This window comes from Notamacropus eugenii, chromosome 6, assembly GCF_028372415.1.
Source record: "Notamacropus eugenii isolate mMacEug1 chromosome 6, mMacEug1.pri_v2, whole genome shotgun sequence".
Classification (NCBI taxonomy): domain Eukaryota; kingdom Metazoa; phylum Chordata; class Mammalia; order Diprotodontia; family Macropodidae; genus Notamacropus; species Notamacropus eugenii.
Genome location: NC_092877.1, coordinates 231,831,039 through 231,858,327, shown reverse-complemented (window position 1 = coordinate 231,858,327; position 27,289 = coordinate 231,831,039). Strand labels below are relative to the sequence as shown.

Sequence of the window (27,289 nt, the reverse complement as noted above, 5' to 3'; positions counted from 1 at the left end):
TTTGTAATCCTTTGGGCATAGTTCCAAATTACTCTCTAGAATGGTTGGATCAACTCACAGCTCCTCCAACAATGAATTAGTGTTCCAGCTCTCCCACATCTTTTCCAACATTTATCATCTTCCTGTTTTGTCATGTTAGTCAATCTGATAGGTGTGATGTGGTATCTCATAGTTGTTTTGATTTGCATCTCTCTAATCAATAGTGATTTGGAGGATTTTTTTCATATGATTATAGATAGCTTTAATTTCTTCCCCCGAAAATTCCTTGTTCATATCCTTTGACCATTTATCAATTGGGGAATGACTTGCATTCTTGTACATTTGACTCAGTTCTCTATATATTTTAGAAATGAGGCCTTTATCACAGACATTAGTTGCAAAAATTCTTTTTCAGTTTTCTGCTAATTTGCTTTTTTCCTAAGCCTATTAAAATTCAGCTTTGTCAGAAGTCATCACTGCAATTCTGTATTTTCTTTAAAAATTTTTTTTGTGATTAACAGGTTTTCATTTTTCGTACCTTTCCACTTACCTCAAATCCTCTAACAATAAAAGGAAAATAAAATATTACATATACATAGCAGGACACATTCCGGATTGGCTATGTCCAAAAATGTATGTCTCATTCTACATTTTAAGCCCATCACCTCTCTAACAGGAAGTGGGTAACAGACTTCATGAATGGGCCTTTGGAATTGTGACTTGTCATTACAGTGATCAAATTTCTAAAATCTTTTAAAGTTTTTCTTCTCTGTAGTGTTGTTATTGTATAAACTGCTCTCTTAGGTCAGCTCACTTCATTCTGTATTGGTCCATATAGGTCTTTGCAGTTTCTTCTGAAACCATTCACTTTGTCATCTTAAAAGGCACAATAATATTCTATTATATTAATATCTCATCATATACTTAACCATTCCTCAACAGGTGGATGTCTCCCTAGTTTTCAGTTTTTGCTCCTACATAATTTGCTGCTTTAAATATTTTTGTATGTATGAATCTTTTTCTTTGATCTCTTTGGAGTATACAATAGCATTATCACTGATGTTAAAATGATGTATTATCTCCTTCAATTCTAATACCTGTCCTCTGCTGATTAATTCTGATTTGTCCTGTGTAGATCTTGTTTGTATTTAGTTGTCTGTGTATTGTCTTTTCATTACATTATGAACTCCTTGTGAGCACTATATGTCACAATTTAGTGACTTTGGGGGCATAGTTCCAAATTGCTTCATAAAATGGATAGCTCAATTTGTAGATCCACCAACAGTACATTACTGTGTCTGTTTTCCCATCAGTTTCTGTCACTATCCTCTTAGTTTTTCACCAATGTGATGAGTAAGAAATGAAAACTAAGAGTTGCTTTAATTTACATTTCTCTAACTATTAGTGATTTAGAGCATTTAAAAATGATTGTTGATGGCTTGGATTTCTTTCCTTAAAACTTGCCCATTCATATCCTTTAACAGCTTATCCACTAGGAAATGGTCCTTATGCTTTATTTTAGTTCGCAATATTTTGGTAAAGTAGAGAGTCCTGGTTCTGGAGTCAGTGGATATGTACAACCTAAGTGATCTTGGACAATTCACTTAATATCCCTGATTGTAATGTATCTTAGAAATGAGACCTTTTATAGAGAAACTTGCTGCATAAATTTTTTCCCTCCAGGCACCTGCATCCTTTCTAATTTTAATTGTGTTTTTATGTGAAAACTTTTAAATTTTATGTAATCAAAATGGTCCACTTTTATCTTCTATGATTCTATCTCTTGCTTGGTCAGTTAATCAGTAAATATTTATTAAATGCCTACTATATGTCAGGCACTGTGCTAAATATTGTGGATAAAAAGAAAGACAAAAGATAGTTCTTGCTCTCAAGGAGCTCACAATCTAATGAAAAGACAATATACTGACAACTAAATACAGATCTATACAGGACAAATTGGAATTAATCAGCAGAGGACAGGTATTAGAATTAAAGGAGATAAGAAAAGGCTTACTATAGGAGGTGAGATTTTTTTTAGGTGGGACTTGAAGCCAGGGAAGCCAGGAGGTAGAGACAAGGTGGGAAAGCATTCCAGACATGAGGGATAGTCCATGAAAATGACTGGCGATGAACTCTCCCACTATCCATAGACAGGTAATGATTTTTCTTGTTTCTCTAATTTACTTGTGATATCATTTTTTTAATATCTAAGTCATGTATTTATCTGGCATTTACCTTGCCACACAGTATATGATATTAGTCTATACCCACTTTCCCAAGACTGGTTTTCAATTTCTCCAGTAATTTTGGTCAAATATTAAGTCCTTCCATAACATCTTTGGATTTATCAAATATTTTGCTATTATAATTATTTTCTCTTGAATGCTGTATATTTAATCTCTTCAAATTGATTGACTAAACCATTATGATGATTGTGGCTCTTCAGTACAGTTTGAAATTTGTTACTACTAGGCTATCTTTTTTTGTATTTTTCTTATATCCCTTAAGATTCTAGATCTTTTATTTCTTTTCTTTTGCAGATATATAAAATAATATTTTTGTAGTTTAAATGGCATAGCACTGAAAAGGTTAATTTGTGCACTTTGGGAATTTTTGTTATATTAGCTTAGTCTACCCTTGGTGAATGAAATATTGCCCCAATTAAATTTGCTAATCATTGTAAATACTATTTTGTAGTTGAATTCATGCAGTTTCTGGATGTGCTTTGTTGAATAGTCTCCCAAATATTTTAAATATTTTGTCATTATTTTGAGTATTGATCTTTTCCTGTGTGGTTTACGTAGTAAAATACAACAGTGGTATCAAACTCAAATAGAAACAAATCACATATAGACTAAGAAAATCACATATTAACACCATTTATGTGGTATTATATTTTATTTATTTGGTTAAATACTTCTCAATTACATTTTAATTAGGTTTTTTTTGCACATAGAAATGCTAATGGTTTGTGTGGATTTATTTTATATCCTGTAACTGCTGAATTTATTGCTTCAATTAATTTTAGTTGACTTTTTTGAAGTTTTATTTCCTCCTTGCCTATTAATTTTTTTATTTCTCTTTCCTTTTCCAATTGCTGTGCCAAAAATTTGTAGAATTTTGTTTAATAGGAAGGGAGACAAGCATGTTTGCTTTATTTCTGATATTATTGAAAAAGCCTCTAATTTTTTTCTATTATTTCACCCACTTTTCTAAAACACATGTACATATATTCTTGGTTTTAGATAAATGTTATTCATCACATTCATGAAAAGATTATTATGTTTCCTAGTGTTCTAAATACAAATAGATATTGAATTTTGTCAATAGTATTCTTCAGCATCAATTGATATAAGCAGAGTTTTTTTCTTTCTTAACATGGTTTATTATATTTTAGTCTTTCTTCTTCTGAGTCAACCCTGCATTCCTTAATGTAATATGTCATTGTAGCTTATTTGCTAATATTTTATTTAAAGTTATTGTGTCAGATGAGATAAAACTATCTATAAAGAGGTAGCAGAATGGATTAAAAATCAGAATCCAACAATATGTTCTTGACAAGAAACATACTAGAAACAGAGAAACATACATAGAGGAAAAATAAGGGGCGAGAACAAAATTTATTATACCTCAGCTGAAGTTAAAAAAAAAAACAAGGGTAACAATCATGATCTCATCAGTAAAATAGAGAAAGAGCGAACCAATGAATTAGTCACATGACTAAAACAACTAGAAAAAGAAAAAATTAAAAATCCCTAATTGAACACCAAATTGGAAATCCTGAAAATCAAAGGAGAGATTACCAAAACTGAAAGAAAAACATTGAAATAAAAATTAAAACTAAGTAAATCACTAGCTAATTTGATTTTAAAACAGAAAAATCAAATTACTAGTTTCAAAAATGAAAAGAGTAAAATAAAAGAGTAAATAAAAAAATGAAAAGAGTAATGAGCAGAATGAAAAGAGTAAAAAGAGTAAATCCTCATCAAGGAAGAGGAATTTAAAACAATTGTTTGCAGTTATTTTGCCCAATTACATGCCAATAAATTTGACAATCTAAATGAAATGGCTGAATATCTATAAAAACATAAATTTCCAGAATAACAGAAGAAATAAAATACTTAAACAACTCAATTGTAGAAAAAGAAATAAAACAAGCCCATCAATGAAATTCCTAAGAAAAAATCTCCAGGACCAGATGGATTCATATGTGGATTCTATGAAATATTTAATGAAGAATTATTCCCAATACTGTATAAACTATTTGGAAAAGTAGGCAAAGAAGGATTCCTACCAAATTTCTTTTATGACACAAATATGGTGCTGATATCAAAACTGGGAAAAGTCAAAAGAAAGGAATAAAATTATAGGCCAATTTCACTAATGAATATTGATGGAAAAAATGTACATAAAATACTAGCAAAGATTTATACCAGAAATGCAGGGCTGGTTCAACATTAGGAAAACTATCAGTAAAATTGATCATATCAATAACAAAACCAATAGAAGTCATATGATTATCTCAATAGATGCTGAAAAAGACTTTGATAAAACACAGAATCCATTCCTATTAAAAACATTACAGAGCAAATGAATAAATGGAGCTTACTTAAAAATGATAAGTAACATTTATCTAGAACCATCATCATTATCTATAATAGAGATAAGTTAGAAAGTTTCCTAATACAATTGGGGTGAAACAAGGATGCCCATTATCACCTCTATTATTCAATACTTTGCTAGAAATGTTAGCTATAACAATAACAGAAGAAAAAAGAAATTGAAAGGATTAGAATAAGCAATGGGGAAACAAATCAATCACCTGTTGGACATGATATGATGTTATACTAAGAGAATCCTAGAGAAATCACTAAAAAATACTTGGAAACACTTAACAACTTTAGCAAACTTGCAGAATACAGAATAAACCCATATAAATCATCATCATTTCTTTATATTACCAACAAAGTCCAGCCCAAAGATAAATTCCATTTTAAATAACTATAGACAGTATGAAATCTTTGGTGGTCTACTTGCTAAGACAAACCCAGGAACTATATGAATACAATTACAAAAGACTTTTCACACAAATAAAGTCAGATCTAAAAAACTGGAAAAATATCAATTGTTCTTGGGCAGGTCAACCCAATATAATTAAAATGACAATTCTACCTAAATTAATCTATTTAACAGTACCATAATGATCAAACTATCAAAATTATTTTATAGAGGTAGAAAAAATACTAACAAAATTGATCTGGAAGAACAAAAGGTCAAGGATAGCAAGGGAATCAATGAAAAAAATGTGAAGCAATGTGATCTAGCGATACCAGATCTCAAATCTGTATTATGAAGCAGAAATTATCAAACAATCTGGGAGTTGCCAGGAAATAGAGTGGTGGATAAGGGGAATAGATTAGGTACACATTACATTATAGTAAATGACCACAGTAGTCTAGCATATGATTAACCCAAAGATCCAGGCTTTTAGAACAAAAATTCATTATTTGACCAAAACAGCTCAGGAAATTGGAAAACAGTATAGCAGAAACTAGGTATACACCAACATTTCATGCCATATACCAAGAAAATGTCAAAATGGGTGCAAGATTTACATATAAAAGGTGAAATCATGAGCACATTAGGAGAGCAAGGAATAGTTTATATATTAGATTTATGGATAAGGGAAGAATTTAGGACCAAAGAAATTATAGAGAGCATTACAAAATATAAAATAGATAATTTTTATTATATAAAATTAAAAAGCTTTTGCACAAACAAAACCAATGCAACCAAAATTAAAAGGAAAGCAGAAAACTGGGAGGGGGGACATTTGCAGCAAACTTTTCTGATAAAGGTTTCATTTCTAAAACACATAGAGAAATGAGTCAAATTCATAAAAAATACATTCTTTCCCCACTTGATTAAGGGTCAAAGGATATGAACAGGCAGTTTTCAGAAGAAGTAAAAACTATGTATTTATATGAAAAAATGTTCTAAATCATTATTGATTAGAGAAATATAAATTGAAATAACTTCAAGGTACCACCTCACATTTATCAGATTGGCTAATACAATAAAAAAGGTAAATTATGGATTTTGGAGGGATATGGGAAAATTGGGACACTTATGCTCTGTTGGTGGAGCTTTGAACTGATCCAACTATTATAGAGCACAATTTGGAACTATGCCCAAAGTGCTGTAAAACTGTGCATATTCTTTGATCTAGTAATACAACTTCTAGGTCTATGCTCCAAAGACAACAGAAAAGGGGGAAAGGATCTGTTTACACAAAAATATTTATAGCAGCTCTTTATATGGTGGCTGAGAAGGGATAACTATCAACTGAGGAATGGCTAAACAAGCTGTGGCATATGATTGTGATGGAATATTGTTGTGCTTTAAGAAATGACAAACAGGAGGGTGGAGCCAAGATGGCAGAGTAGAAAGACGCACATACACGTAGCTCCGAACCCACAGCCCATAGAACGTCTGTAAAAAAGAACCCCTGGCGAATTCTGGAGCAGCAGAGGCCACAGAAAGGTGGAGCTGAGGAGATTTCTGTTCCAGAGAGCCCTGCAAACCTCTCACAAAAGGTCGCCGCGCTGCAGACGCAGAGCCGAGCCCAGCCCTGCATTGGCCGTGGCACTGAGAGGAACAGATCCGAGCAGGCTTCAGGGATGGGATCTCCAGCAGCCAGGCGGGTCCCTCCACCCACAGGTGACATGGGTCGGTGAGAGGTTCCCTTTGGCGGGTCTAGAGGGGAATGGGGTGCTCCCATAACTCAGGCCCCCTCAGGAGGCAACAGCAGAGGTGGGAGCAGACCGGGGCTCCCCAAGCAGGCAGGAGCCTGGATCCATTGTTGAAGGTCTCTGCATAAACCCCCTGAGGGAACTGAGCCTGAGAGGCGGCCCTGCCCCCACCTGAGCACCTGAACTTGATCTCACACTGAATAGCAGCCCTGCCCCCGCCCAAAGCCCTGAGGCTGGGAAGCAGCATTTGAATCTCAGACCCCAAGCACTGGCTGGGCAGATCTGGAGGCGTGGTGGGTGTGGAAAGAAAACTCAGAAGTCAAGTCACTGGCTGGGAAAATGCCCAGAAAAGGGGAAAGAAATAAGACTATAGAAGGTTACTTTCTTGGTGAACAGGCATTTCCTCCCTTCCTTTCTGATGAGGAAGAACAATGCTTACCATCAGGGAAAGTCACAGCAGTCAAGGCTTCTGTATCCCAGCCCACTCAATGGGCTCAGGCCATGGAAGAGCTCAAAAAGGATTTTGAAAATCAAGTTAGAGAGGTGGAGGAAAAGCTGGGAAGAGAAATGAGAGACATGAAGTCAAAGCATGAACAGCAGGTCAGCACCCTGCTAAAGGAGACCCAAAAAAATGCTGAAGAAAAGAACATCTTGAAAAATAGGCTAACTCAATTGGCAAAGGAGGTTCAAAGAGGCAATGAGGAGAAGAATGCTTTCAAAAGCAGAATTAGCCAAATGGAAAAGGAGATTCAAAAGTTCACTGAAGAAAATAGTTCTTTCAAAATTAGAATGGAACAGATGGAGGCTAATGACTTTATGAGAAACCAAGAAATCACAAAACAAAACCAAAAGAATGAAAAAATGGAAGATAATGTGAAATATCTCATTGGAAAAACAACTGACCTGGAAAATAGATCCAGGAGAGACAATTTAAAAATTATGGGACTACCTGAAAGCCTTGATCAAAAAAAGAGCCTAGACATCATCTTTCATGAAATTATCAAGGAAAACTGCCCTGAAATTCTAGAACCAGGGGGCAAAATAAATATTGAAAGAATCCACTGATCACCTCCTGAAAGAGATCCAAAAAGAGACACTCCTAGGAACATTGTGGCCAAATTACAGAGTTCCCAGGTCAAGGAGAAAATATTGCAAGCAGCTAGAAAGAAACAATTCAAGTATTGTGGAAATACAATCAGGATAACACAAGATCTAGCAGCTTCTACATTAAGGGATAGAAGGGCATGGAACAGGATATTCCAGAAGTCAAAGGAACTAGGACTAAAACCAAGAATCACCTACCCACCAAAACTGAGTGTAATACTTCAGGAGAAAAATTGGTCTTTCAATGAAATAGATGACTTTCAAGAATTCTTGATGAAAAGACCAGAGCTGAAAAGAAAATTTGACTTTCAAACACAAGAATGAAGAGGAGCATGAAAAGGTGAACAGCAAAGAGAAGTCATAAGGGACTTACTAAAGTTGAACTGTTTACATTCCTACATGGAAAGACAATATTTTTAACTCTTGAAACTTTTCAGTATCTGGGTACTGGGTGGGATTACACACACACACATGCACACACGCACACACACATAGAGACAGAGTGTACAGAGTGAATTGAAGAGGATGGGATCATATCTTAAAAAAATGAAATCAAGCAGTGAGAGAGAAATATATTGGGAGGAGAGGGGGAGAAATGGAATGGGGCAGGTTATCTCTCATAAAACAGGCAAATAAAAGACTTTTCAGTGGAGGGAAAAAGAGGGGAGGTGAGAGAAAAACATGAAGTTTACTCTCATCACATTCCACTAAAGGAAGGAATAAAATGCACACTCATTTTGGTATGAAGACCTATCTTACAATACAGGAAAGTGGGGGATAAGGGGATGGGCAAGGTGGGGGGGGGTGATGGAAGGGAGGGCATGGGGAGGAGGGAGCAATTTGAGGTTGACACTCATGGGGAGGGACAGGATCAAAGGAGAGAGTGGAAGTAATGGGGGACAGGATAGGATGGAGGGAGATATAGTTGGTCTTGTACAACACGACTATTGTGGAAGTCATTTGCAAAACTACACAGATTTGGCCTATATTGAATTGCCTGCCTTCCAAAGGGAAGGGGTGGGGAGGGAGGGAGGTAAAGAAGTTGGAACTCAAAGTTTTAGGAACAACTGTTGAGTACTGTCCTTGCCACTAGGAGATAAGTAATACAGGTTAAGGGGTATAGAAAGTTATCTGGCCCTACTAGACAAAGGAGAAGATGGAGACAAGGGCAGAGAGCGAAGATAGAAGAGAGAGCAGATTGGTGATAGGGGCAATTAGAATGCTCAGTGTTTTGGGGGGGGAGGGGACAAAAGGGGAGAAAATTTGGAACCCAAAATTTTGTTAAAATGAATGTTAAAAGTTAAATTAAAAAAAAAAAAGAAATGACAAATAGGATGATTTCGGAAAGACCTACAAGAACTGAATCTAAGTGAAGTGAACAGAACCAGCATAATGTACATGGTAACAATGATATTGTTTGATGAAGAACTGTGAATGACTTAGCTATTCTCAGTAATACAATGATACAAGACAATTAAAAAATAATGAAGCATATTATCCACCTATAGAGAAAGGAATGATATTGTTTGAATACAGAGTGAAGCATGCTATTTTCACTTTGTTTCTTTCATTCTTTTTATTTGAGTCTTCCCACACAAAATGACTAATATGGAAATGTTTCACATGATTGCATATGTATAATCCATATCCGATTGCTTATTGTGGGAATGGGGAGGAAGGGAGGGAAAGACAAATAGAATTTGGAACTCAAAACTTAAGAAAAATGCTAACAATTGTTTTAACATGTGGGGGAAAATAAAGTATATTTAATTTGAAAATGATAATATTATCTACATTATTTATTCAGTGCCATGCCAATAAAGCTACCAATTAATTACTTTATAGAGTCAGAAAAAATAATGAAATTCATCTGGAGAAAGAAGGTCAAGAATATCAAAGGAAACAATCAAAGAAAATATGAAGGGGGTGGAGTCAAGATGGTAGAGTAGAAGCAGAGACTTGCTACAGCTCTACCCCCAAACCCAGCCAAACACCTGCAAAAAATGACTCTAAACAAATTCTGGAGCTGCAGAACCCACACAGTAATGGAGTGAAGCAAATTTCCAGACCAAGACAGCCTGGAAGGTTGACAGGAAGCATCTATCTCCCGCAGAGCATAGTTCAACATGGGTCTTGCTTGCACAGATGGGACCTGAGTAGGCTTCATGGGGACTGAATCTCTGTCACCTGTGGAAGTTTCCAGACTTCACAAACACAAAAAACCAAGGACAAACTGGAAGGTCAGTGGAAATCCTATGTGAGAGAGTAGAGTGGTCTGGCCCCAGCCCCAGGGTGGTGGAGAAGTCTGTGGCAGCCACAGCAGCAGCAGGGGCAGAGATAGTGGCTACTTTGGAGCCTTAGGCTCACAGACTGTGGAGGATTAAGAGTCTGACAGTAAACTGCCCCCCCTCCCCCAGTCCCACTGGAAGCAGAAAAAAACCTTAACAAAGTGTTCAAAACTCAAATAAATGACTGAGGAAATGAGCAAAAACCAGAAAAAAGAATCAGACTATAGAATCTTACTTTGGTGACAAGGAAGACCAAAATATCCAAATAGAAGACAACAAAAATCAAAGCTCCTACATCCAAAGCCTCCAAGAAAAATATGAATTGGTCTCAGGCCATGGAAGAGTTCAAAAAGGATTTTGAAAATCAAGTAAGAGAAGTAGAGGAATAAATGGGAAAAGAAATGAGAGTGATGAAAGAAAATCATGAAAACTGAGTCAATTGCTAAAGGAGACCCAAAAAATGCTGAAGAAAATAACACCTTAAAAAATAGACTAACCCAAATGACAAAAGAGATCCAAAAAGTCAATGAGGAAAAAATTCCCTGAAAAACAGAATTGGCCAGATGGAAAAGGAGATCCAAAATCTCATCAAAGAAAATAATTTCTTAAAGATTAGAATGAAACAGATAGAAGCTACCAACTTAATGAAAAATCAAGAAATTGTAAAATGAGAGCAAAGGAATGAAATAAATATAAGATAATGTTAAATATCTCATTGGAAAAACAACTGACCTCAAACACAGATTCAGGAGAGATAATTTAAAAATTATTAGACTATCTGAAAACCATGATAAAAAAAAGCTTAGACATCATCTTTCAAGAAATTATCACAGAAAACTCCCCTGATATTCTAGAACTAGAGGGTAAAATAGATATTGAAAGAATCCACCAATCACCTCCTAAAAAGACTTCCCCAAAGGAAAACTCCTAAGAATATTGCAGCCAAATTTCACAGCTCCTAGGTCAAGGAGAAAATATTGCAAGCAGCCAGAAAGAAACAGTTCGAGTATTGTGGAAATACAATCAGGATAACATAAGATGTAGAAGCTTCTATATTAAGGGATTAAAGCGTTTGGAATATGATATTCCAGAAGTCAAAGGAACTAGAATTAAAATCAAGAATCACCTACCCAGCAAAATTTAGTGTAATACTTCAGGGGAAAAAATGGTCATTCAATGAAATAGAGCATTTTCAAATATTCTTGATGAAAAGACCAGAGCTGAATAGAAAACTTGACTTTCAAACACAAGAATCAAGAGAAGCATGAAAAGGTGAACAGCAAAGAGAAGTCAAAAGGGACTTACTAAAGCTGAACTGTTTACATTCCTACATGGAAAAATCATATTTGGGGGGCGGAGCCAAGATGGCGTAGTAGAAAGACGCACATACACATAGCTCCGAACCCACAACCCATAGAACAACTACAAAGAAGTAACTCACGGCGAATTCTGCACCCAGAGGCCACAGAACATTGGAGCGAGGGAGATTTCTGTTCTGGAGAGACCTGCAAACCTCTCGTAAAAGGTCCTTCGTGCTGCGGACTGGGCGCCGGGACTGGGAGCTGAGTACAGCCCTGCCGTGGCCGCGGCACCGAGAGGAACAGATCCGAGCGGGCTTCAGGGACGGGATCTCCAGCGGCCTCACAAGTACCTCCACCCACAGGTGACGGGGGTCGGTGAGAGAGTCCCTTTGGCGGGTCGAGGGGGGAGTGGGGTGCCCTCATGGCTCGGGCCCCCTCGGGAGACAGAAGCTGAGGGGCAGCGGCAGACCAGGGCTCCCCAAGCAGGCAGGAGCCTGGATCCATTGTTGAAGGTCTGTGCATAAACTCCCTGAGGGAACTGAAGCCTGAGAGGCAGCCCTGCCCTCACCTGAGCATCTGAATTTAATCTCACACTGAATAGCAGCCCTGCCCCCGCCCAAAGCCCTGAGGCTGGAAGCAGCATTTGAATCTCAGACCCCAAACTCTGGCTGGGAGGATCAGGAGGTGAGGTGGGTGTGAGGAAAATATTCAGAGGTCAAGTCACTGGCTGGGAAAATGCCCAGAAAAGGGAAAAGAAATAAGACTATAGAAGGTTACTTTCTTGGTGAACAGGCATTTCCTCCCTTCCTTTCTGATGAGGAAGAACAATGCTTACCATCAGGCAAAGACACAGAAATCAAGGCTTCTGTGTCCCAACCCACTCAATGGGCTCAGGCCATGGAAGAGCTCAAAAAGAATTTTGAAAATCAAGTTAGAGAGGTGGAGGAAAAGCTGGGAAGAGAAATGAGAGACATGAAGTCAAAGCATGAACAGCAAATCAGCTCCCTGCTAAAGGAGACCCAAAAAAATGTTGAAGAAAATAACACCTTGAAAACTAGCCTAACTCAATTGGCAAAAGAGGTTCAAAAAGCCAATGAGGAGAAGAATGCTTTCAAAAGCAGAATTAGCCAAATGGAAAAGGAGATTCAAAAGCTCACTGAAGAAAATAGTTCTTTCAAAATTAGAATGGAACAGATGGAGGCTAAGGACTTTATGAGAAAGCAAGAAATCACAGAACAAAGCCAGAGGAATGGAAAAATGGAAGATAATGTGAAATATCTCATTGGAAAAACAACTGACCTGGAAAATAGATCCAGGAGAGACAATTTAAAAATTATGGGACTACCTGAAAGCCATGATCAAAAGAAGAGCCTAGACATCATCTTTCATGAAATTATCAATGAAAACTGCCCTGAGATTCTAGAACCAGAGGGCAAAATAAATATTCAAGGAATCCACAGAACACCGCCTGAAAGAGATCCAAAAAGAGAAACTCCTAGGAACATTGTGGCCAAATTCCAGAACTCCCAGGTGAAAGAGAAAATATTGCAAGCAGCTAGAAAGGAACAATTCAAGTATTGTGGAAATACAATCAGGATAACACAAGATCTAGCAGCTTCTACATTAAGGGATCGAAGGGCATGGAATAGGATATTCCAGAAGTCAAAGGAACTAGGACTAAAACCAAGAATCACCTACCCACCAAAACTGAGTATAATACTTCAGGGGAAAAATTGGTCTCTCAATGAAATAGAGGATTTTCAAGCATTCTTGATGAAAAGACCAGAGCTGAAAAGAAAATTTGACTTCCAAACACAAGAATGAAGAGAACCATGAAAAGGTGAACAGCAAAGAGAAGTCATAAGGGACTTAATCAAGTTGAACTGTTTACATTCCTACATGGAAAGACAATATTTGTAACTCTTGAAACATTTCAGTATCTGGGTACTGGGTGGGATTACACACACACACACATGCACACACGCATACACACATAGAGACAGAGTGCACAGAGTGAATTGAAGAGGATGGGATCATATCTTAAAAAAAAATGAAATCAAGCAGTGAGAGAGAAAGATATTGGGAGGAGAAAGGGAGAATTGAATGGGGCAAATTATCTCTCATAAAAGAGGCAAGCAAAAGACTCATTAGTGGAGGGATAAAGAGGGGAGGTGAGAGAAAAACATGAAGTCTACTCTCACCACATTCCACTAAAGGAAAGAATAAAATGCCTACTCATTTTGGTATGAAAACCTATCTTACAATACAGGAAAGTGGAGGATAAGGGGATAAGCAGAGTGGGGGGGGATGATAGAAGGGAGGGCATGGGGAGGAGGGAGCAATTTGAGGTCAACACTCATGGGGAGGGATAGGATCAAAAGAGAATAGAAGTAATGGGGGACAGGATAGGATGGAGGGAAATATAGTTAGTCCTATACAACACAACTATTATGGAAGTCATTTGCAAAAGTCATTTGGCCTATATTGAATTGCTTGCCTTCAAAAGGGAAGGGGTGGAGAGGGAGGGAGCTAAAGAAGTTGGAATTCAAAGTGTTAGGATCAACTGTAATGTTCTTACCACTAGGAAATAAGAAATACAGGTAAAGGGGTATAGAAAGCTATCTGGCCCTACAGGACAAAAGAGAAGACAGAGACAAGGGCAGAGAGGGATGATAGAAGAGAGAGCAGATTGGTCATAGGGGCAATTAGAATGCTTGGCGTTTGGGGGGGAGGGGAGAAAAGGGGAGAAAATTTGTAACCCAAAATTTTGTGAAAATGAATGTTAAAAGCTAAATAAAAAAAAAATGTCAAAAAAAAAAAAGAAAAATCATATTTGTAACTTTTGAGACTTTTCTCAGTATTAGGGTAATTGGAGGGATTATATCCATATTGACAGAAGGCACAAGGTGAGTTGAATATGAATGGATGAAAACTAAAATATAAAATTGAGGTGTGAGAGAGGAATATATTGAGAGAAGGAGAAAGGGAGAAATAGAATGGGGTAAATTATCTCTCAAAAAAAAAGAGGCAAGGAAAAGCTTTTTCAATGGAGGGGAAGAGTAGGGGCTAGGGGAATAGAAGGGAGGGCAAATGGGAGGAGGAGTAATTAGGAATAAACACTTTTGAGGAGAGGCAGGGTCAAGAGAGAGAATAGAATAAATGGGGGGCAGGATAGGATGTAGCGAAATATAGTCTTTCACAACATGACTGTTATGAAAGTGTTTTGCATGACTACACATGTATAACTATATGAAATTGCTTGCCTTCTCAATGGGGATGGGTGGGGAGGGAGAAAGGGAGAGAAGTAGGAACTCAAAGTTTAAAAAAAATGTTAAATATTCTTTTTACATGCAAGTGGGAAATCAGACATACAGGCAATAGAATAGACATACAGGGTATAGAAATCTGTCTTGCCCTACAAGAAAATAGAGGGCAAGGGGATGAGAGAAGGGAGGGATATGATAGAAGAGAGGGAAGATTGGAGGAAGGAGTAATCAGAATGCATGATGTCTTGGTTTGGGTGGAGGGGAGAGATGGGGAGAAAATTTGGAACTCAAAATCAAGTGCCAGATATCAAACTATATTGCAAAGTAGTAGTCATCAAAACAATTTAGTATTAGATAAGAAATGGAATAGTTGATCATTGGAATAGATTAATTACACAATATATAGAAGAAAATGAGTACTGTGACCTAGTGTTTGATAGACATAAAGAGGACAGTGATTGGGGCAAGAACTCACTTTTTGATTAAAAGTTCTGGGAAAATTGGAAATTATTCTTGCAGAAACCAAGCAATGACCAATGTCTCATATTATGCCAAGATAAGCTCAAAATAGGTACATGCTATAGAAATAAAGGATAATATCATAAGCATAGGAAAACATAGAAGAAATTACCTGTCAGATCTATGAATGGGGAAAATACAAGAGATAGAGAGGTTTATGAGAGGTTAAGTGTATAATTTTGATCAAGTAAAATTAAAAACATTTTTCAAAAACAAAAGCAATGGAAGAAAAAATGTAGGAAATGGGGAAAAATGAGGGAAAATTTTATATCAAATTTGTTTGAGAAAAGTCTCACTTTTCAAATATGTAAAGAATGAGCCAAATTTTCAAAAATAAAAGCCATTTCCCAATTTATAAATGGACAAAATGTTCAGCCAGTTTTTAGAGGAAGAAATCCAAACTATCAGTGACAGTTACATGAGAAAAAGTTCCAAATCAATAACAACTAGAAAAATCAAATGAAAACAACTCTGAGGTATGACTTCCGACCTATCAGATTGTCCAGGATGACAAAAAAGGAAAATGATAAATACTTGGAAGGGATGTGTGGGAAAATTAATACACCGTTGGTAGAGCTGCGAATTAGTCTAATGGTCAGGGGTGGGGAACATGTGGCCTCTTGGTTATATGTAGCCTTCTGCATGCTCAAGTGCAACTGAACCCAAGTTTTACAGAACAAATCCTTTTATTATGGGGATTTGTTCTATGAAGTTTGGATTCAGTCAAAAGGCTTCACCCAAAGACCTAGAAGACTACATGTGGCCTCAAGGTCACAGAGTTCCCTAGCCTTGACTCTAACACTTCTGGCAAACAATTTGGAACTATGCCCAAAGGGCTATAAAACTGTGCATAGCCTTTGATCCAGCAATATTGCAGTTACTAGTTCTAACCCCCAAAGGGACCAAAGAAAAAAGCAAAAAAAAAAAAAAAAAAAACTCATACGTACAAAAATATTTATTGCATAACTTTTTTGTGCTGATAAGGAATTGGAAATTGAGAGAATGTTCATCAATTGGGGAATGACTGAAAAAGTTACAGTACACAACTATGATGGAATGCTATTTGTACTGAAAGAAATGATGAAGGGAATGATTTCAGAAAAATCTGGGAAGACATATATGATCCAATGCTAAGTGAAGTGAGCAAAATCAGAAGAGCGATTTACACCTTAATAGCAATACTGAAAAGACAATCAATTATGAAAGAATTAGTAACTCTGATCAACACAATGATATATTAGAACTCCAGAGGATTCATGATATAAAATGCTATCTGCATGATTCAGATGGAGAACTGATACACTCAAAAATGCATAATGAAGCATATCTCTCCCCTATTTTTCTAGCTTCATCATCCCCCCTCCCTGCAGTAACTAATGTGAAAATATGTATATTTCTTCATAAGTATAGTTGGTATAGTATTTCTTGCCTTCTCAGTGGGTGAAAACAAGGAGAGAATTTAGAACTGAAAAACAATTAAATTTAAAAATCTAAACAATAACAACAACAAAGAATACTAGAATGGAAGTCAAAGAATCCAAACTCTAATGTTGGTTTTCTGACTCTTATTGTAGATTTGAAAAGTCATAAGCTCTGGAGTCTCAGTTTCCTCATATCAAGGTGCTGAACAAGTTAATCTCTAAAGTTGTTTTCAGTTTTAAAAAGGATAATCTTAGGAATCATTTTGTTCAAATATTAACAAATGAATCAATGAAGAAAGAATATTGTTCACACTTTTCCAAATGATGGCTTAATTTTAGAATGATAATTTAGTAATGGTTACCTTATATAGAGGATAGCTAGGTGATGCAGGGTATAGAGTGCCAGGCTTGGAGTCAGCAACACTCATCTTCAAAAGTTCAAATCTGGCCTCGGACACTTATTACCTGTGTGATCTTGGGCAAGGCACTTAACCCTGTTTGCCTCAGTTGCTCATCAGTAAAATGAGCTGGAGAAGGACATGGTGTCTTTGCCAAGAAAATCCCAAATGGGTTATCAGACATAATTGAAACAACTGAACGCGTATAAACACATACTCTCAAAATAATGATACACTTACTTTGTTTTTAAAGGGAATCTCAAAAAGTTAATTGTAACATCAACTTTATTTTGTTGAAAGCAAAGTCCAATTGTACAAGAAACAGAATGATTTGTCTTTGATACTTATTCTCTACTTGATACTTATATTACTCTGTAAATCTGATAATTATATTATTTCATAAGAGAGACAGATATAGGATTTTTCTCTTAAATGAATCAACTAGACATGAAGTCAACAAAAACATAACCAAAAAAATTTTAAAGTAAATAGTTAATACAAAATAATTGCTCAAAGCAAAATTATATGGCACTGTTATTTTCAAGTTAACATATCCGTACATCCCTTATAAATTAATCTAATCAATTTTAACTTTTAAGTGATACATATAAAGTTTATTATATCATGTTGCCTTCTCAATGATTAAAATGTTTCTGAAATTTTTAATATTCATTTCACAGCCCACAGTTTATCCAACTTTGAAGAGAATTAACTAATAACAAATTAATCAAGAATATTAATTATAATTTCCATATACAGCAAATTCTAACTCATGAGTAAATCTCTTGCTAACAAAACTCAAATTGAATTCCATGTTTTTAGAAAGGTATGGTTACTTTCTCTTTCATCTCAAGGAGTTAACCTGGTAAAAACAAAGATTTGATTTTGAAAATTGGCTTGACTTACTTCAATTTTTCAAAGAGAAATCCTTGCACTTCAGTTGGTTCATTATCCTCCTCTATCATTGTATTATTCATAGCTGTATTATAATATATATCAAACAGAGGAAGAAAATGTAGAATATTTCTTCAGTTATTACAATTAACTTCAAGGAATACTTATAAAATAATACAGACAAAATTATGGTTGAAATAGCACAATTAAAATTCAATGATTTCACCTTTGTATCTCTCAATGAACAGAAAACCAAGGATTTACTCCTTTAAAAATCAAATAATATTTACCACCTAATTAGGAATGCAAACAATATGATGTACTCTAAGAGACAAAATAAAAGTCAGTAACTGTCCAACTTTGTAGGAGAATACTTATACTACCATTATTATTACTATTTCAAATTTAAGCAATATTTTTTTCCATGTATATTTAAATTGTGGTAAAATAGATTTTCAGTTACATACAGTTGAAATATGTGTGACCTTACAAAGGTATAGAAAAATCATGTGCTAAAACTGGGGCCAAATGAGCTCTTCATAGGAAGGTACTACATGAAAAAATAAAATTCAGACATGAGTGAATTTGGATACATGGTTGGGAAATGGACTGAAAACAACAATACAAAATGTTACTGATTTCTGCAGCAGTAGAACTCTCCAGAAATATAATGGATTCCCTTGATAGTAGTGAGTTTTCTTCTAAAGGTTTTCAGTCAGAGTCTGGAAAATCATTTGTTTGAGAAGCTGTAGAAATTTTTGAATAGGCAGAAGTTGGAAAAAGATGGTCTTTGGAGTTTTTTTCCAGTTGTTGAGTTTCAGTTAAGTAATTCAAGAGGCACAAAGCGTGTGATATCATGGAATCTAAGGGAGTGTCAAAAAGGAAGAAGCTGTCTTCTACATGACAGCACTTCAAATATTGAACTCAATTCAATTTAGCAATAAACCATTTATGAAATGTCTGCGATGAGGCATTGAGAATACAAAGAGAAACAAAAAAAGTCCTGAACTCAAGGAGTTTACATTCTATTAATAAGAACCATAAAAACTAATATTCTTGTCATATTGAGTTATCACCATCAATTAGCACTTGGACAACAACTACATCTTTTCCTAGAGTTCTCCCCTCCAAGGTAAACAACTTCAGTTCCTTGAATAGCTACCCACTTTTGCTTGTGATCCAGCTTGTCAATATTTCCTAATCCTCATTCTCAACATTATGCCCCTCAATGCAATCTAGCAAAGCTTTTTTCACTGTTATGTCACCTTCAACTTATACTGACCTTGAAGGCAGTTTCTTTCATTGGCTCCTTATTCTCTGACATCCTTAATGTTGTCATACTGTTTTATTTACTCTGGATGCTCTCTTGGTTCCCTTATCAAAATCCCTACATTTCAAACATCATTTCTAAGTGAATGACCCTCAAAATACACCTCTAGCACCAATCTCTCTTCCAAGTTCCCAAAATCCAAGCCCCATTTTCAACTATCTACTTCTCTCAACTTTGATATCCAATTTGTACACCTCACGATCTTTACATCTCACACTGAATTATTCATCTCTTCCCTTAAAACTTCTATTCCTTTGGACTTTCTTCTCTTTCAAATGTACAGCCATTTTCCTAATCAGTCATACCTATAACTTTAGTATCATTTTTGACTATCCTCACTTCGTTTTGCTGCATACAATCACTTGTTGATTCTGACTGCACTCTCACTATCACCACTACTACCACTCACTTCTGGTCTCTCTTTATTTCTCTCTCTCTCTAGCCAACACACTGCTGCCAAAGTAGTTTCCTAATGCACAATTCTGATCACATTATTTATTGCTTAGCACCTTCAAATAGATCTCCATTGCCTATGAAATAAAATTCAAGCTCCTCTGTCTAGCATTCAAAGCTCTCAATGATGATTATGATTTACTACTTTTTCTCATTGCTTCCTCTATCTTCTATGTACTCTATATTCTACTCAGATCAGACTACTCACTGAACACTGACCACAGTATCAGTGGTTTTTCTGTGTTGTTTTTCTGTAGATGCAACTTTGGCTGACCTATTGCCTACATCTTGAATGCTCTTCTATCTCTAGCTGTTGCTATCTTATGTTTCCCTCATGTTCTGTATTAAATGTCACCATTTTCAAGAAATCTTCCTTAATTCCTTCCTCCTACCGCCACTCCCTAGCCAGATGAACTTGGCCTCTTTCCTAATCTGAGGTCTTTCATAGCATTCTTTCTAAATACTTGTAATTCTAATTTTTACTTTAAGCCTGTGTGTACATCTTATCATCCCTTCTAGAACATAAGTACCTTGAGTACTGGGACCAGATTTCATTTATCCCTGGAAGGTCTTAGTTTAATGCATTAAACATATAAATGTTTGGTGAATAATGAAATATGGATAAGCATAGTATCAGATTAACCAGAATATGTAAAAGTCTCAGAGGAATTTGGGGAAGTACATTGTTTCTTGAGGGCTCCCATGTTTTAATTAATTATCTGGAACATTAGTTTAAGGAACAAGAATGTAATAAAAAAGTAAACCAAGGGAATTTGTTTAAAAGTTGCTAACATAACCAGCACTCATATAATTAATATGATAATTAATGTTCTTTAATTCATCAATCAAATATGTGTAGAGAATACACAAGGTGAATCTACTAGGTGCATTAGGGCACAATTTAAAGCAAACTGAAATAGAGTAACATGCTGGATAATTTCCTGTTTTATAGTGATACTTTTGATAATTCACCAGATAATATACAAATGAGTTTAAAAATAAATTATCCCCCCTCAATTCATTAACATACTTCTTTGTTTCCTTTTACTACCTCAGGCTACTTTTAGTTTATACTTCAAACACTTTTTTTTTCCCTAAAAATGAGCATATTTAGGATGTGATAATCATTAAAACTCTACTATTAGTACATGGAAATGAACATACCTTTAACTTGTGTATCATCTAGTGCTTTGTACTCAGTACTCTTAATTGCAAGTTCCACACCATATCCAGATAAGTTCATTTTCCTAGAGCCTGGTTTCTGTTTTTTTTTTAAAAAAATAAGTTTATGAAGAAAAAATAGCCCAAATATTTTATTTTTATACAAAATATATAATTTACTTTATGATTATTAAGGAAGTACCTTTAGGATATACCTTTACATTGTTTAAAACTTTGAGGACATATATAACAAAGCATATTTCATCAAAAATAAACTGAAACAGTAAAAGAAATTAACAAGCATATGTCTATTATATGTATATATATAGAATCAAAATATTATAACAATTTATAAATAGCGTATTTGTATCGTTAATAAGTCCTAACTTGTAAGTATGATAACCACTGTCTTGGTTCTTATACATATGCTATTTGTAAAATTTTTTAACATAAAAGTACTGGGATCTTTTCAATCCATTAACATACCATGTTTCTTAAATTTTTTCCTTCATGAGTTGGTTACTAATTCAAGACACTGAAATAATAAGTAGAACTAATGCTTGACATAAGGGTGATAATAGAAGAAATCTAATGTTTTTTCCAAATTCTGTAATTCTTTGATACTAACACCCCAAGCAACTTTATATTTAAAGGCTACTAAGAAGCTACTAGAGTTGGTTTTAAAATAAAGAAGACCTGGGTTCAAGTAGTGAAGTCCTGCCTCTGATATGTACTGGCTATGTATTAAAATTGGAGGGCAGCTGCTGATTTGCATTGGGGGAAGTGTCCTTAACAGGAGTTCCACATACCAATGAAATAAGTATGGTATATATTAGAGATAGAGACAGAGATAGAGCTATGTCTGTGTACATGTAATCCCACTTTGATTTTCTTATGATCACTAGTATACTGTTTAAATATTATGACCCAAAACTGTCATGTTTAAATTGCAGATAAAGATAGAATTTACCAATGGATTGGATATGAGAGACAAAAGATTCAAAGAAGTAAAAGATAAATCTTGCTTTGAGAATGGTTGCTATGATAGCAAATTATGTCACTGACATTATGAATTTGAAGTAATTAAGTATTTTTATGCTCTCTCAATTTGCAAAACACATGCAATATTCCACCAAGTTACATCTACTATTTTTCCAAAACTTTTTCCTAAAGGGTCACAAATTAGAATGATAAAACTCAGTTCTAACTTTCCTACATTAGAATCACATAAAACTATAAGTAAGGTTTATTTTAGACACCAAATTTTCTCATTTTAACTTAGAAAAATAAATTTAATCTAATAATTGATCTCAAGGTCTATTTGAGTCCTAAAACTTTTTGATTTTATGATACTAATCAATTGTTATCTCCAAGCCTTATACATTGCCAATAGGCTAGATATAACCCTCACCATACATTTGGCCACATCCTTACTTACAGGAAGTTGTGTGGCTTTGCTTTTCATCAAATAAGGTTCATGTAGCCACCCTACTCATGTTAAAGAGGGTATGTGCTGTGATTCTCTCAGCACCTTCTTTCTTTCTCATAGCTTCCTGCTTCTGAAATCTCTGTTCCCCCTCTCTCAGATACAAAAGATATGTCATACATCCTTAAATATCCATCGCTTGGTCTGCTGTATATTGTAGATGGAATAGAGATAGAGGTACGGACCTGTGATTTTGCTGGCATAGGAAACTTCCTTGTCCAACATAGGTTGGTACTTTCTCTGTAACTTACAGGAGAAACAGGCTATAATCAGATTCATTTTATGAGCTAAAACAAGCAGACAAATACTTAGTGGTGCTGCCCACATCAGAAATCCAATTTGTCAGTTTCTCAGACTAACTGTTATGCACATGCTAAAATAGAAGATAGATGTGTGAAAACTTGTTTATTTATAATTTCAGTAATCTGATGAAATTGAATTTTCAAAAGTTTCTTCTTTAACACAATTCCATTTAAGAAACATCTTAAGAGGCTACTCAAAAGTCAATCAAGTGATAAGCAAATTTAAGGTTAAAAGCACCATACATTGCTCTATAGTTCATTTTAAAAAATGGAATGCTACCCACCCAACTTCCATTATCAACCCTAGAAAGCTATTAGCTTACTAGTAATTAACACAAATGTTTATTAAATTCATAATTACTTTCTTCATTTGATACGTCTGGATGTGCAGCTCTAAATGTTCATGTTGTCAAGTGGAGAGACAATCTTTCATATATTTTTCTACTTCTTTCTCCATATTAGACATGTAGAATGGTATGAGGTAGGTGGTAAGACTTCAGGAGAGAATTCATTTAAATAGTAGTACCTGAGCTGAGTTTTGAAAGAAAGGAAAGATTCTAAGAGGCAGAGGTGAGGAAGAATCATATCCCAGGCTGTAGGGACACCCAGTGCAAAGGAACTAAAGGAAAAAGAAATGTGGTTATGTGAGGAACAGTTAGTCAGTTTGACTGGACCAAAGTGCATCAGAGAGGTTAATGTTTTTGAGATTGGAAAAATAGGCATACAAGAAAAGTTAATGTTGGAATGGGTAGTTACTGGACCTTATTAAGTATAAGAATGATACAGTCAGACCTGCGTTTTAGGAAAATAACTTTAGCAGCCATGTGTGCAGCATGGATCAGAGAGGGGAGAAACTTGAAACAGGACAACCAACCATTGTTATAATATTTCAGGTGAGAAGTAATGAAATCCTGAGTTAGGACAGTGGCTGTATGAGTAGAAAGATAGATGCAAAAGACATGGAGGCAGAGAGATAAGGAAACTGACTGATATTTGGGTGAGGGTGAGCAGTCAAGAATGACACAGAGATTATGAACCCTGGTGATTGGAAGAGTTTTTGTGTCCTTGACCTAGATAGAGATCAATCTAAAGGGGAGTGGTTTGAGAGTGGAGGGTAAAGAATAAGTTCTCTTTTAGACAGAATTAAATAAGAAATATTTACTACCAGGTTTCACTAATCTTTTTTTCTGGTCCTAACAGGTGGTTCCTGCCAGATTTTCCACCTTTCTTTGAATAGGGCTCCTGTAGGTTTAGCAGTGAAGACTAGGCTTTTAATCCTACAAACAGCTACCTACCTCCATCACCTTCATCTCTGTCTTAGCTAGATAGACACCAGCAATTAACTTATTTGCTACTATCTATCATGTAGTGTATTTTAATGTGTTAAGGCACAACCCAGTGTCACAACTGAGAGAAATTCCTGTTCTATAACTTCCTGGAGGGCTAAGGTAGTTCAAGAAAGTACCTAGTGCTTGGTTTCAGGATCAAAAGCAAAGATTTCAGGGAGACTCACTGTAATAAGTGGAGGCCTCTTCTCTTTCCTTTGAGGACCAACAATAAAGAGATCTCAGAAAGGCTGTTGTGCTCTGTAAGTTAAGGAGACTAAGGAGCTAGAGGATTCACATAAGTATGGGAGAATCATGGCTTAAGCTGATGTTGGTAAGACTGTTAATTCTATGACTTACACTGATGAAATAGTAGGCCAGATCCTTGAGAACCTAGGACCAGTTGCTTAGAGTGCTATTAAGATTGTTAGCCATAAGTAATAATACTCAATAATTTAAAATTTCACTGATTCACACAAATTGATGGGTGAAGTTTTTAAATAAATATCTTTGAAAGAAATTCAATTTTATTAATTTCATACATATATGTCACTAGAATGAGACAACAGCTACCTAACAGATGTCCTTATGATGTTTGCTTAAGCATAAAAAATGATTAATTTTATCTGTTATCTTCTATGTGCTAATCATTGCATTAATGCCTATTCAATGTAGTGTGGAAAATTAACTTTCCATTAAAACTATGTTATTAGCTTACAGGTATAAGATTTTTAAAACATAAAGATGCCTCTGTTAAACCTTATTCTCTAATGACTTTGTGAAATAGTAATATTTTATAGAAAAAGAAAACTATATAACATTGCTATATTTTCCATCTAGAAAGATTCCATCAAATAGTGAGAGAAGGTACAACAATCTGCTTCAAGATAAAATTCCGTACCATAAAATATTTAAAGGTCATATCCCCAAATAATAGGAAAATCACATTAATTTAAATTAGGACCAGTTTTCCTATAAAAGAAGAAACTGTAACTCTTGTTCAAATATTTTGCTTAATAGTTCTATGCTATTTGAAGCAAACATGACCTTGTTGATACCTATTTTAGTGTATGAAGACAATGATTTCAAGACATATATCAATTTTCTTCATTGGGGGTGTTTCTACACTGAGTTTCTTATACAGATAAATATTAACACCTAGAACCATATCTTCCTCACCCCCCAAAACAAACCTGACATATATGTTTACTACATCTTCATACACATATGGCACTTATATACAAATCATACCTTCGCATAATGATGGTATGATGGGCAGAGTGCCATATTTAGATTCAGAAAAACTTGGGCTCAAATCCAACTTTGGACCTTTATTACCACTCTGAATATGGGAGAATCACAACTTAAGCCTCAATTTTTTCACCTGTAAAAGGTGGATAAAATATCTGTAGTACTTACATTGCAGAGCTGTTATAAAGATCAAGTGAGCTAACTAAAGTATTTTGCAAATTTTAAAATATTATATAAATGTTAACTCATCATTATCACATACATAATATGTATATAATTAAAAAATACTTAGAACTAAGTGACATAGTGGATAGAATGTTGGACCTGAATTCAGGAAAACACAAATTCAAATCTGGCTGTGTGACCTTGGTTGTCACTTAACTTCTGCACTCCTCAGTTTCCTCAACTAAAAATGGGAATGATAATAGTACCTATTTCCCTTGGGTTGTGTGAGAATAAAATGATAAAATATTTGTGAAATGCTTTCAAACCTTAAGGTGCTACATAAATGCTAGATAGTATAATTATTGTCATAGGGTTCCTGTTGGGATTGGAAGCTCAATTCCGTGTGGACGGTCTCGGGCAGGTAAAAGTGGGACTTCTAAATCTTAGAGTCTTACGAGGCCCTCCATGAACAGCGGGGATTCGAGAAGGTTAGACTGAGCTAGCTCGGCTAGTTCGGGTATTTCCGCCTCTCCCCGGGAGATACGTGATGGGTGGAGTCTCCCTGCCCTCGAGATTGTCCCGGATTGGAGCACACCTAGTTACCTAACAGCACGGTATTGAGATGCAAACTGTGCAGCTGAAGGTTAAGTAGGATTGAGGAAGCCTGAAAGCTCTCTCTTAGCACGTGTGGAGCCAAGAGGACAGTAGGCTCCGCTCCTCCTTTCTTCTCTCTCCCCTCCCCCTCTCTCCCCGCTTGTACTTCTATTTCCAAGCCCTTAAGATCCTAGCCTCCTTAGGAAATCTCCCCCTCTTCCTCCTAAGGAAGACCCCCCTGCACTTGTAACCGAAACCCTGTAATAAAGCTCAACCCTTGTTCGACTCTGGAACGACCTTTCTCTCATACGTTTATCCGGTTTGGCCAACCGAAGACCTGGGACAGGTAAGTAAGACTCGGGTAGCCCAATACAGGCCTCTAGGCTTGGCAGGTTCCAATAACACATTTAGCAATAACATACATTTGAAATATACATACATACATATAATATACATACATCACATAAAAACATGGATCCAAATGATTTTTGTTTTTGTTTTGTTTATATATTCTAATCCAAAATTATAAGGACAATTTGAAGAATGTTTAATATCATGTAGGGAGTTTTAATTTTTAAACTAAAAATTAATTTGAACAACATAGAAGGCAGTGTGGTATAGCGACAGAGAACACTGGATTTGGAGTCAGAGGAAGGACTTGTGTTAAAATGCATTGGCCCTCCTTTTCATTATCACTGTGACAATGAACAATGAACTGCCTCAGGAACTCAAGTTTCACTTTCTACGAAGTGAGAGGGCCAAACAAGAAAACCTTCCTGTCCTAAATCTCCTCAACCACAAAACTAACCTGTTTCCAGTGGGAATTTTTTTAATTGCTTTAATTATAACAGTGAAGAGGAGGACTTACTCTCTTCTTTGCTACTCCATTCTAAGAACCATGAGAACTTTCTATTTTATTTGCAACTAAAACCTTTCCTCTGTGTATTTCTCTAATTATAATGGTAGCTCCTTGGGAGTAGGGACTGTCTTTTCAATTTGTATGCCCCCAGCCTAGAGCTTAGAGCACTATTTCATTTAATCCTCACAGTCTCATCAGGAGGTAGCTGCTATTATTATCCCCATTTTACAGATGAGGAGATGGAGACAAATAGACTAAATGACTGGTCCAAGGCTATACAATACATGTGTCAGATTGAACAGGTTCAGTGCTCTATCCAACGTGCCATCTAGATGCAGTTTGAGTCCTGAGACTGACTTACTACTTAAGTGAACATAGGTAATCCATACTATGTAATTCACAAGGTTGTGAAGAAAATGCTTTGTAAAAAAAATAAGTACC

The 27,289-nt window shown here is 35.7% G+C and overlaps 1 protein-coding gene across 7 annotated transcripts in view; it reads right to left on the bottom strand.

The window, feature by feature from the left end:
* Positions 1-27,289, bottom strand: part of UGGT2 (UDP-glucose glycoprotein glucosyltransferase 2) — a 245,734-nt gene that overhangs the window by 165,456 nt on the left and 52,989 nt on the right. For 6 of the 7 annotated variants that reach the window (XR_011969897.1, XM_072622097.1, XM_072622098.1 and 3 more), the window contains 2 exons: positions 20,870-20,966; positions 17,935-18,007 (listed from right to left, as the gene is read on the bottom strand). Coding sequence is in view for 6 of the 7 variants with exons in the window: in XM_072622097.1 (XP_072478198.1) it covers positions 17,935-18,007; positions 20,870-20,966 (170 nt within the window). In the remaining variant the exon portion in view is untranslated. Of the gene's footprint in view, positions 1-17,934; positions 18,008-20,869; positions 20,967-22,537; positions 22,620-27,289 lie in introns of those variants that run through there. The other variant, XM_072622099.1, reaches the window with a different exon arrangement.